We start from the raw sequence: 12277 nt of genomic DNA on the forward strand, positions 1-12277 counted from the left end.
GATTCAGGCTGGTCCACTCCAAAATGTTAATCTTACTTCCAATCAAAAAAGCAAACACATCTGGTAAAATAAAAGATTACTTTAAACCCAAATTTAGTGTATGATTAATTTTGGTCTTAACTGTATGCATCTTTACCTCGGGAATCCTGATTATCCGCACATGTTCGTTGATATAGGTCAATGTTAAAACAAAAACACAGCCGCATGAAGGAACTTCTGCTTGAAAAGACTGCTTTCAATCTAAACAATGGTAAATGTGTCAGAAAAGACATCTACATTAATGTGTTGAGGATGATTAAATGGGGAAACCAAGTCTGACTTTGGAAACATGTATAGGGTAAAATAAATGAATAAATGTAACATATTTTTCAGGGCTAAATAAAAGGAGGGAGTGGCCAAGCTCAAGTAGTGATACAAAGCTGTCCATGGATGTTCAGAGTAAACAATGTTGTGCATTGTTCAAATACATCAATCTTTGTTGTTTATCAAAACTATTTCACTCACCTGCATCGGGGAATCGCACAAACAGTGGCACATTGCTATACGTGCTCCATTGAAAGCACAAAGAGCATGTTTTCTACATACTTTATTGTTCAACTGTCTATAAATTCATCAAGCTCTCCGCAGCTCCACAATCCAACGATGCCAACAGCACCACAAGGTTTAGGTTGTGAAGGATGCTGTTATTGTTTGAGTGCGTTTCGATACAGAGCGTTTGATTATTACCTGCGGAAACTCTTGGGCAGTCTGGCAGCATGGGATCAAGCTGTGTGTCCAGCGGCTCGGGACTCGACACCCAGTTACAACAGTACTATAGAAAAAGGAAAAAGAAACAAAAAAAACAGGATAAATAACCTGAAAAGGGACAGAGAACAACCCCTGCAAACAGTTTCCTAAAGGCTCAGTCAACATGTGTTGATACTATTATACAGAAGTCAATATCTACTGAAATCAGGGATAGCAAAAAAAGCAAAAGTCTAAAAAAACGTAAAGAAAAACCCTGTGATGTTGAAAAATAAAAATAAACAACAGCAATCACAGCAGAACAGAACAGGTGAGCAGGGAAATAAATGTGCAATAGCAGTGAGTATGGACAGTGGGGGAAGAGGAGACAAAGACAAGAACAAGCAATTAAAAGCTCTGTGACATGCTGCTAAGACAGCTTGGCGTTTGTTTGCAGCAAAGAGCCGAGGCCTTCTACCATGCCTGATCAGTGGGTGCCCTGGGGGGGAGGGTGTCTGCCCCGCTTGCTGACCCATAACCCCCTGCAAACACCCCAACTCTTCTCAAACCCCTTGTGGTTGACAACTCCACTGTCAGAAAGGGAAGAAGACCTCTTTATCTGCTGTTGCTGTCTTCATCCATCTTGTGTATCGCTCCTAGCTTATTTGTGCCACCTCGCACTTTGGTTTTTTTAACTTTAGTAAAAACGTATCAATCCCCGGGAACGGAGAACATTACTTACTGTTCTAGCTCTGAGCTTTCATTGACTGGGTCAGTGGACGGCAACACATCAAACTGTGCTCGCCTCTTTGACTCTGCATTGTGGACTGGTATGCCGTGGCTCGTAAGGTTAGAACAAAAACAAGGGAATAGGGGAAATGAGACAGGGAGGCTGAGAAGGAATGCTTAGAGAAGACGCTCCCCCAGATAAGATAAAAGTTCAACAGAAGAAAGGAAAAATGTAAAGAGATTAGAATGTGCAGCTGGCGTCCTTCTGATTCACTGCTTATCTGCCCTTGTTTACTTTCACCCTGGCCCCCTGACAGCCATTACGGCGTTGTGGGTGCTTGCGTGTGCGCAAAGGTTTGTGTGAGGGTCAGTGACTTCATTTCGGGGGAGGGTCTCCCACAAAGACGAGTTGTGAACCCTTCAAACTCAAATACACCAGAAAAAAAAAAAAAAAAAGCACACGTGCTTTTGAATTCTCCGCCTCACCAAAAGACTCCCAAGATGATTGACAAGAAAGACTAATCTGCAACACTTTTTGTGTTATAACCTCAAACACACACAACAGTATGTAAAAAAAAAAGTAGGTAAATACATATCAAATAAAATATAAAACCAGATGGTTGCAAAAACATGAATAAAAATATTTGGACGCGATAGAGGCTCCCTAAAATTGTCGCTTTGAAGATCAGTTTGATCAAACCGGGGTTTACAGAGCCCTCTCGGGTTTTCAAAACAACTAAAAACTTTGTGAAAAATATCAGACTCAAGAAACAATTTAAAAACAGTTTGTGTCAATCTAAACAAATTAATTTGGTCTAATTAAAGAGAGACCAAACAGTACAGCGTGTTTACAAAGTGAACCCGAGAATCTCATCATGGCTAGTGCGAGTAAAGCTGCTGCAGCTACTGCAACGACCACACATGCAAAACCCCCGAGGAAATGGTCAGAGTTTTACTAGCACTGAATCACTGTATCAGGAAAGGTCCAGCAGACCGCATTCTTTCACTATTTGTGAGATGGACTTATGTCTAAGTTATGGTATGTGTGTGCTTTTCTGTGTTAAGTAAAGGCTCAGCTTGCTCATGTTGATTAAACGTTGAATCCTGCGCTGTATCAGAGACAGTTTCTAGATAATGTGAAGCCATCTCTTTTGAAATATAAGCAAAACCCTCCCTTGGAGCCAGGAAAAAAAAACAACAACAAATCCATTAAGGAAGGACCCAAAAAGTAGAAATGCACCAAAACAAAGAGACCAAAGTAAGAGTTCATTACTAACTCCAACTAAATTGTTGGTGATCAGTATGTAGGACTATTGCTGGGCATCAAGACATTATGGTGTCTAATTTTATTGTGTTTTCTATGTTTTTACAAAGCACTATTTTATTACAATGAGAAATTGAACATTGATTATTTTCTGTAGTTCCTGTACTAGGTACAGCTTTTAATGTAAAAGAGTGTATGACCTACTGTAAACTTGTGTATATTTGCATGTAGAAATATAACATTTATATAGCAAAAATGAAGTTAGTATTTTATTTTAATCCATAATGTTTAATATTCTGTACTTAATTTGCTTTAGATTCAACTGAAATAATTTGGAATGAAAATGAGCTATAGAGTAAACAACATATAAAAATACCCCCCACCCCCCAAAAAAGCCCGACTGATTTAAATCCACCGCGTTTCATTCCTTTAGTCACACCAATCAAACAAAAATAACGTATTTGGGAAGGATATAGAAAAAGTGTAGCCACAAAGGTTGAGGAAAGATCAGTAGAGAGATGAGAGGGGAAAGAGGGGAGGCAGCTGGGGGCTTTAGTACTGGGGGAAGATGAAAAGTCATCTTGGTAAACAGTGGCATATTGTGTATTTTTAGATCTTTTGCTTTGCCCTAGATGTGCTCTCCTCTGAGCCGGAGTTTGAGGGCAGAGCTGCGCGGAGCAGCACAGCAGCAGTGGGGCTCCTTGACTGCTACATCAAGTGTCTCATTGTATCTTCTTTAATTCATTCAGTTTGTCTGGAGGAAGATGTCAGCTGGGCTGTGGAGCAGTGGGCTGAGGGCGGCTGGAGAGGGAGGGAAAGGAGGGGACTCTTTCAAAGGGCCCTCCGCCGTCCCTTACAACTCCGCTATCACCACCAATGGAGACATGGAGGTTCGGGTCTGAATAGATTTGTCAAGGCAACAACACACATGCGCACACAAACTTTTTGCATAAATAAACACACACACACGCACACAAACCCCCAGAGCTGTGGGAGACCACAGGCATAACAGCCTTCACATAAAGGCAAGGCCTGCTGGCTGGGATTAGAGAGGGGCGACATGACAAACGGATGGCACATCAGATCGCCTGCCTCTGATGCATGGCATCATCTCTTCAAGCAGCTCCTATACCGATCAATGCTTCCATTCAACTCATCGGCAACAGAGAAAACAAGATGTAGACACATATGCATCTCCCTACAGCTACGTCGCTCTGCATGGTTCTCTCTATGTTTTTATCTCTATAGATCTATGATTTCCACAACATTGTAAATGTGGACAAAATTAGATAAAAACAACAACTTTGAATAGTAAAATATTGCAAAAACTGGTAGGAATAACCAGATTTGTGTGTTTTTACCCTTCACAAAAAAGAGCCAGGTAATAAGCCAGTGTCGTATCTCAGCTGCTGCAGCCATCTGTGAGATGGAGAAATGACCTGCACAGGCTGCTTTAGCCAAGAGGTTAGTCACCTATGCAAGCATCACAATATTCAATGTGAAGGGCCACATAAAAAGCCCCAAAAGGATAAAAAAAAAAAAAAAAAGATTTGTTCGGTTAAGAGGAAAACTTCATTGACTGACATTTACAGTGACCTGAACAACTGACATATAATCTTAAAAAAAGAGAGAGGAATTGAGCTAGCGTAAGCCGGGCACTTGAGCAACTTACAAGCAACCATCTTCATAAGATGTGTTTCTGATATCAAAGTATACCAAAGTTTTTAAAAAGTTAGTTTCAAAACTGCTAAAATTTCCAATCACACCATTCCTACAGTTTAAACAACCGTTCCAATCAGAAGCCGGAGAAACATCCAGAGTGAGCCCAGTTTCCTGCTGTATGGTGGTCACCAACCATGGCTGATGGTGTGATTGCCTATAATATCTGAGAAACATATCTTGCTTAAAGCACTTCCTTGCACTGTATAAAAATGTCCAAAAAGCTTCTCAGGGCTGAATGGGAAGGTCAGTGTCTTCCTTACAAGTAGGGATGAAGAGCTGAAGACCAAACTGCTCATTGACGGCAGGAAAAGGACTATCTATGAAGATCTCCAGCAACCAATAGATAAACGCAAACATAAACATGCACTGGTCATTTCCCCTCAATGGCTCAAAATCCCTTTCATTCAGTAGCAAAATAAAATATGTTCGCTCTCTCATTTCTGAGAGCAAACAGAAAGCGAAAAGGTAGCAGCTCGGTGCCTAAAAGTCTCCCAAACTATAACAAACATGACAGCCTTCAAGCTAACTACTCAGGAAAAAGTCCCGAGGAACAGTTCTTGCTCACTTTCTCCAAAGCTGCCTCTCCCATCTTCTCCAGTTGCTGTATAATCTCTGTGGATTAGGATGCTTTATTCATGACCACAGTGATACTCTCTCAGATTGTATATGTATATATATATATATATATATATATATATGTGTGTGTGTGTGTGTGTGTGTGTGTGTGTGCGTGCTCTGGGCAGGCCACTAGAGTGTGACAGCAGGCCAGCACAGTGACAGGAGACACCTTGGAGACTGTGACAGGCTGCCAGCTGTACACCATCATTCGGATTTCTCTCTCAAACTCACTTCTTCTCTCAGCGCTATTCATCTACCTCCACATACATCAGTTTATTCCCTCTCCTCCATCTGAATTCACTCCATTCAGATTGTACCTGTCTTTTTGTTTTTCTTTTTCCACTGCTCCACTATTTCTCAGTGGCAGTCAATGGGATTTAAATAATTGAACATTTCTCACAATTTCTCTTTTCTTTTTCTGTCAGTCATTGGAGAAAATGTCTCTCTCGCCACCGTTTCTTCCTTTGTTTCAGCTTCACTCTGTATTTTATGCCCTTGCTGTGACGTCAGGTGCCCTATGTCTGACCCATCTGGTCTTTGTAACCTGGCTCAGCAGGCACTGATCTCTAAATCCCATCTTCTCTCTTCTACTCTTCTGATCGCTCCATCCTGCCATCCAACGACCTCCTGAACCCCAAGGGAGGGAATTATCTCTGTCTGACGAGAACAGAGAACAACCTGGCTGGGGTGCCCCGACCTCACATGCACCTACTCATATGGGCACCCATATCTATACACCACCTACAGCGTAACTCCGATTCAATGCTAACATCCCTCTTGGATGTGACGCTGCATGAAAGCCGTCCTCCCTGTGTGTGATTTTGTCCATACTTCTTACAAAGTACTGCTTACATGTCAGATCCAGCTAGCTGTTGATACCTCTGTTCTGTTTGGTTTATTTTTCTAGGATTTGCCAAAAAAAAAAGTAGACACACGTGTGACTGTAAATAATCACAAACATCAAGAATCAGGGTATCCAAAGAAACCCGTTCTATATCAGTCCCCATTCAAATTCAAATGAGCCTTTGGTGGAACCGCTGTCCATAGCACTCATATTAAGTTTAAAATTTCTACACAGTAAACTGTGGCCGGTAAAGCAGAAATGACATTTATATCTAAATTCCGGTCACATGATAAAACACACACACACACACAAAACTGAGACAAAAATGAACCAAGTGTTTTTAATAATAACTAACTTGTGGTTTCATCTACCAGACAGTGAATTAGTATTTGACACCCATGATGATTATTTTTCCCCATTTGCTGTTTGGTCACATTTAAGTTTCAAATCAAACAAATATTATAACACAAAGATTGCTTGAGTAGATACAAAAAGAAGCTTTCCAATTATGCCTTGCCTCTACCCTGTCTCCATGTTTATGTTCTAAATAACTAAGTAACCACATTTTTTGCTTATGTGTCACTTGCCACACCCAGACCAGATTACTGCGAGACTGGTAGAATCAAAAAGCCGCTTAAATGGACCTATCTGACAACATGAAGTAGGCGAAAAGATCTCAAAAAGGAACGGATCATTCCCAGATCTAAAGAAGAATAGAGGACAAAATAGTCCCCGGCCTCTATCAGGCTGGGAATTCGTATAAAGCTGTTTTTTGAGGCTTTATTAGTCTAGCAAACCATAGAGAGCCATTTTTCACAAAATGAAAAAAATAAATGGAAATGAGGTAAATCTCCCAAGGTGTTGCAGACCCAACAAAGTAGCACTTTAATTAGTTACTGGTCTAGGAGCTCACCAAATAACTCAGAAAAAACATCTAAACCACTGCAGGCCTCGCTTGCCTGAGTTATAGTTCAACAATATGAAAGTAAGGGAAAGAGACAGAGCAAAAACACTTTGCAGATACCCGAATCTGCCCTGGTCATCTGTCCAAACAGAGTTAAACTAGGCCACTATCAACATGGTCCAGAAGGCCACACAAGGAGGAAAAAAGCTATTTCTCCAAAATCAACATAAAAACCCGCATTACAATTTATAAATACACCCAGGGACAAACACCATAATTCTGTACACATGCCCTGCGGTCTAATGAGGCTAGACTCAAAGTATTTTACAATATCAACAATCAAAGCATTTGGAAGATAAAGGGAGGCCTTACATGCCTGATATCACTAAAACAACTATGAAGTATGGAGGTGGTAGTATCATGTGATGGGAGTATTTCGATGCTGCAGTCTTTGGTGTACTTCACAAAATATATGGCATTATGAGGAAAGACCAGTATGTGGAAATATTGAAGCAACATAGGAAGAAGTAATCCAGGAATTTGAATTAAACTTCTAAATGGACAATAATCTGAAGCATACTACTACATGATTTAAAAAATAGATTAAGGGCAACAAAGTCAATGTATTTGAGTGTCTGTGAGAAGCCTCAGATCTCAGTTCCCTATAGAAACATGTGAGAGAGGCATGGTGTGTGCAACACACCTGTCTTGGGGCCAAATTCCAGCCAGGTACTGTGAGAAGCTTGTGGAAGAAAACCCAAACGATATAACCAAAGTTATACTGTTTAAATCTTTCGAATACTAAAGAAATGTATGTGCTGCTGAATTTGAAGAGAGTAAAACACATTCTCATTCTAACATTTGGAAAAGGAAAATAATTCTTTAAATTATCATTTGGTAAATATCTTTTTTAGTTTCCTCTTTGTTTATCTGTTTTTATTGTTTTCACTTTATTGTAATGTAAAGCACTTTGGTCAACTTCTGTTTTTAATACGCTAAATAAATAAATGTATATTGACATTGTAAACCAGACTGCCCAGACAAACAGAACATCTAGACTTTTGTTTATATGAGAAAGAAAGAAAAAAATCTGATTTCATCTATGAACACCTGAATAGATGCCATTAGCCTTTCATTGGAGCAACAAATAGAACCTAACCCCTAACAGTCATGCTATGATGACAGTCTTAATCTCCTACAAAATCTTTGCACTTTACAGGAACACAACCTGGTATCCATGTTAACAGCAAATCCCCTTAGCTTATATAGTATGTCCTATTAGGTTTTGGCCCCCATCATGATATAAAATCAAACAACCACAGCTTCTACAAACAGACACAGAACAGGTAGACATTGTTGAAGATGAAATACAGAAGCAAAAGGCCATGAGTATAAAAAAAGAATGTAATACAAATACAGGTACGGGGTAGGTGTGTGTGTGTGTGTGTGTGTGTGTGTGTGTGTGTGACAGGGAGAACACATGACATTTGCATCTCCAGCTCCTTTGGTCTTGGCTATTCCTCATCTGTATGTGCATACTGAGTGAGCCCAGGTGATGCATATGGCACAGAGGTCACACCAGAAAGGGCAAATTCTCATATGAAGCCACAAATGGACCCCACAAAAAATGCATGCGTGCACTTTCATTCCATTGCGCACGCCGTTACCCGGGCCACATCTAAAAAGAAAAGAATATCGAAAATACACGTAAAGCTGTACACACAGACATGTCCTCAGTTATTCATTGAGATGCTCCCAAGGAGGAAGTGAAAGATGGTTATATTAAAAAAAAAGGACAGACATAACACTCCAGTAATAATTGTCCAGGACTGCAAAGGTCTGGCTTTATTTAGTAAGCGGTGTTTCTGAGCGTCACCATTTAAAGGTTAAGAAAAAAGGATCATGGATTGGCCCATGCACTTTGCATAGCCTTCATTTATTCATTAGCTTTTGTATGTGACTGCATATTTGAGTATGCACTCATGTATTTTTCTTTTTACCTGCTGCATCCAGTCCTGTGTCCCTTTGGTGGTCTCCTGATGCCAAATGTTATGTGCAGAGTCAGTGAGAGCCACAGCGCACACTCTGTTCTTCACCTGCATTTCCCTTAGATTCATCTGGAAAGTAAAAGCAAGAAAAACTTGTCAGTCACTTCAAGCTCATTCATCACCTAGAATGTTATATAGGACACTGTTGTTCAACACTTGAACGACATACAGCTCAGATGCTACTTTGCAAGAACCAATATACTCTATTAAGCAGAAAAAAAATCAGTAAATAAAACAACGTATCTTTAGAAAAATATGTGTATGAATACAAATATCCAAATACGCCTTTTCGCTGTGGACTCCCAGTAGACCATGCACTGTCAGCCCACTTCTTAGACCTCAATGGCTTTTATTTTATACCTCAATGGCTTTTAAGACAGCGAATACAGATTCAACCTGGTGTATAGCATAATGTTATAGAGGTAAATATGAAAGAGCACAGTTCCACCACAGCGTGTCCTTGTCACGTTCTGTGCAAATGTCCTTCCCTGCGCACATTAAAATACCCTTGTCCTTAGTCTTAATACCCTTTACCTTCACATGTCACAAAGAAAGTGACGTTCACAAGCCCGTCTTCCTATTCCCATCTGAATGTCAACAGAGGAAAATGTCACACAAAGGACTTGTTACCACACTACAATAGACTTCCCACACCGCTGCTCCAACCCCAAGGAGTACTGTAGCCAGGTCTAGGGAAAAGGCTGTTTCACTTTGCCTGGTTTTAAGATAAAATGGAAAGAAAGGAGAACAGGGTTTGCAACAATAGGCTACTGTATATTAACAGTATAGTTACTGTGTATACTTAGAAAGATGGAGATAGAGAATAGGACCAGAATGATTGATCGACAACCAAACATAATAAACGGTAATTGTCAGTGTCATTTAAAAAAAAAAAAAAACACAAAAAAGAGAAGGGGTGGGGGGAATTCATGGCTTGGGTACGTGGGTACAAAGGAGAGGACACAGAGAACCAGAAGGCAACCATATGTCATGAATGGTGTGCTGTTAGACAAACATTTTTCATTACCTTTAACAGTAGTAGAATACAGAGAACACCATCTTTAGCTGTTTATTGTTCAGAAGCTAAAATCCATTAAAATAGAAACCTGCCTAAACAATTCATTTACTGAGATGTTATTCCCTATCGGGAATATCTTCTGGAAATTCAACATCAATTTTCGCTGTTATGGGACGACACCCAGCTCTAGCTTTCACGTGAGCGAAGTTCTACACTCCCACTCTCTTCCCTTACTTCTTGCCTATCTGGAATCAAATTTTGGTTCAGTTCACCGGTGATAAAACTGAGATGCTCCTTGCAGGAACCATATTATCCAAAGGTGACAGTTTCTTCCTTTTACTTAATGGTTCTATACTAAAGACTCTGGGTGCACTCTTTCCTTTACCTCTCACATCAATAACATCACCCGTTCTGCCTGTTTTCATCTACACAACCTTAATCATCGTTGACTCTCCCTTTCCCCTCACTGTGCATCCATTATTGTCCATAGCCTTCCTCCAAAATCACTCCATAAGCTACAGGTGGTTCAGAATTCAGCTGCTCACATTATTACAAAAACCCTTCATTTCATCACAACTCCCCCCCCCCCGGTCCTACAGCAGCTCCACAGACTCCCGGTTAGATTCAGAATTCAATTCAAAATCCTTCTGTACACATTCAAGGCCATCCACAACCTTGCTCCCCCCCCTACATTTCTGATCTCCACTACATCTCTACTCCCTCCCTCACTCTTAGAACCCCCTCTTCCATTCATTTCAGTGTTCCTCCTTCCCACCTCAGCACAATGGGGAGCAGAGCTTTCTCCTGCTCTGTTCCCAAACTCTGGAATTCTCTCCCTCCAGACATCTGCAATACCGACACTCTCTACCAGTTCAAGTCTAAACTCAAAACCCATCTGTTCAAAAGTGCACACTCTCTCTGGTGCCAGTGCATTGTAACTTTGATTTGCCTGTGCAAATGATCAGTTATCCGGGTCATCACAACAGCAAACAGGCTTAAATTGGAGGCAACCAGACTTTCCCTCAGTTCTCTGTCGTTTTCAGAAAGAACTGAGCAAAGGTCTTGATTGTTTGATGTTTTATCTTTATTGTAATTATGCTGCTTTCTGTACAGTGTCCTTGAGTGTTCTGAACGACACTCTTAAATTAAATGTATTATTATTATTATTACTACCTAAGTACTGAATCAACTGAAAGCGCAGCAAGCAATAACGGTTCACAGCTGACACTGTTAGGCCCCCTGAATCACCTCAGCAGGAAGCAAAAACGCCATGAGACAAAAGGACAGCCTGACGTCACAGAAATAGTGTGACATACTTTCAGCAGAATCTAATGTTGATAATGACATTGAGGATGGTGCATTTAAAAAAGGGCTTGCCTTGAAAGAGCTGAATGCATGTGGAAAAGGTTGCAACGAGAGCTTTGCCTGCACGGCTGGTATATCAGCCGTGCATTACTACAACACCAGAAATGCCCCACCTAAATTTTATGCACCATTGAATGTTGCTGATTTACAAACCATGTTGCTTTGATTTACACTATCCAGGCTGTATGTTTCAAAAGCACAAGACACTTAGTGCTTTTGTGACATCTGTGACAGCGCTTCTTTGTGCATTTAGGATGCAGCAGTCTGTCACTGAATGAGGTCTCCAGCTCTGCAACAGCTTCATGTATGGGGAGGGAAACACAGTCCAACAGGGCATGCTAGTACCCTCCTGGCCGTCCTGATGAGCTTATCTAACCACCTCTTCTCAGTTGTTGCTCACACAAACTACACCATAGAAGATGGCTAATGCCACAACAGAGTCAAAAATGGTCTTTAATAGTGCCTGCTGCAAGATCTCATTTGCCTTAGCAGATAAAGTGTATTCTGACTGTAAAGAGCATCAGAGCTGTGACCCCAGTCAGGTTTGTTGTTCAGGTGAACACCCAGGTACTTCTTAATAGCTAGTTTCCTAGATGTTCAAACTTGTCAGTATGTTGGGTCTGCACCTGCAGAAATCCATCATGGCTCCTTGGTTTTCACCACAGTGAACAGGAAATGGCTCCGCCAGCACCAGTCCACAAAGCTCTGTGTCCAATGTCTGTACTCTAAGTCACGACTGTGGCAGAATCATTGGAGAACTTTTGTATATGGCAGCCGTAGAAAGCAGGAGAAAGCTTGTCTACATTAACCCAATAAAAACTCAGTATACTTTAGATACTAATTTATTTTATTTGCTTTACTACAGTCAGAAGCAGGTTCTATAGTAAACTTGTTTTATGTATGGAAAAAAAGCCACCCAGTAGTGAAGTACAATTTCTTAGATAAATCTTTATTCGGAGTATTGTGATATGTCTGCATTGGTAAGGTACTTCACAAGAACATCTATATCTGACGGATCCAAACAACAGTGAAAACTCGTTAA

General features: G+C 40.7%; 1 protein-coding gene across 1 annotated transcript in view; it reads right to left on the reverse strand.

Moving 5' to 3' along the window:
* fam172a (family with sequence similarity 172 member A) overlaps positions 1 to 12277 on the reverse strand; it is a 213927-nt gene that overhangs the window by 55625 nt on the left and 146025 nt on the right. Inside the window, exons 9-10 of the mRNA XM_036144419.1 lie at positions 8805 to 8921; positions 727 to 811 (exon numbers count right to left, since the gene is read on the reverse strand). Coding sequence (XP_036000312.1) covers positions 727 to 811; positions 8805 to 8921 — 202 coding nt within the window. The remainder of the gene's footprint in view (positions 1 to 726; positions 812 to 8804; positions 8922 to 12277) is intronic.

The sequence above is a fragment of the Fundulus heteroclitus genome, chromosome 12 (assembly GCF_011125445.2).
Source record: "Fundulus heteroclitus isolate FHET01 chromosome 12, MU-UCD_Fhet_4.1, whole genome shotgun sequence".
Classification (NCBI taxonomy): domain Eukaryota; kingdom Metazoa; phylum Chordata; class Actinopteri; order Cyprinodontiformes; family Fundulidae; genus Fundulus; species Fundulus heteroclitus.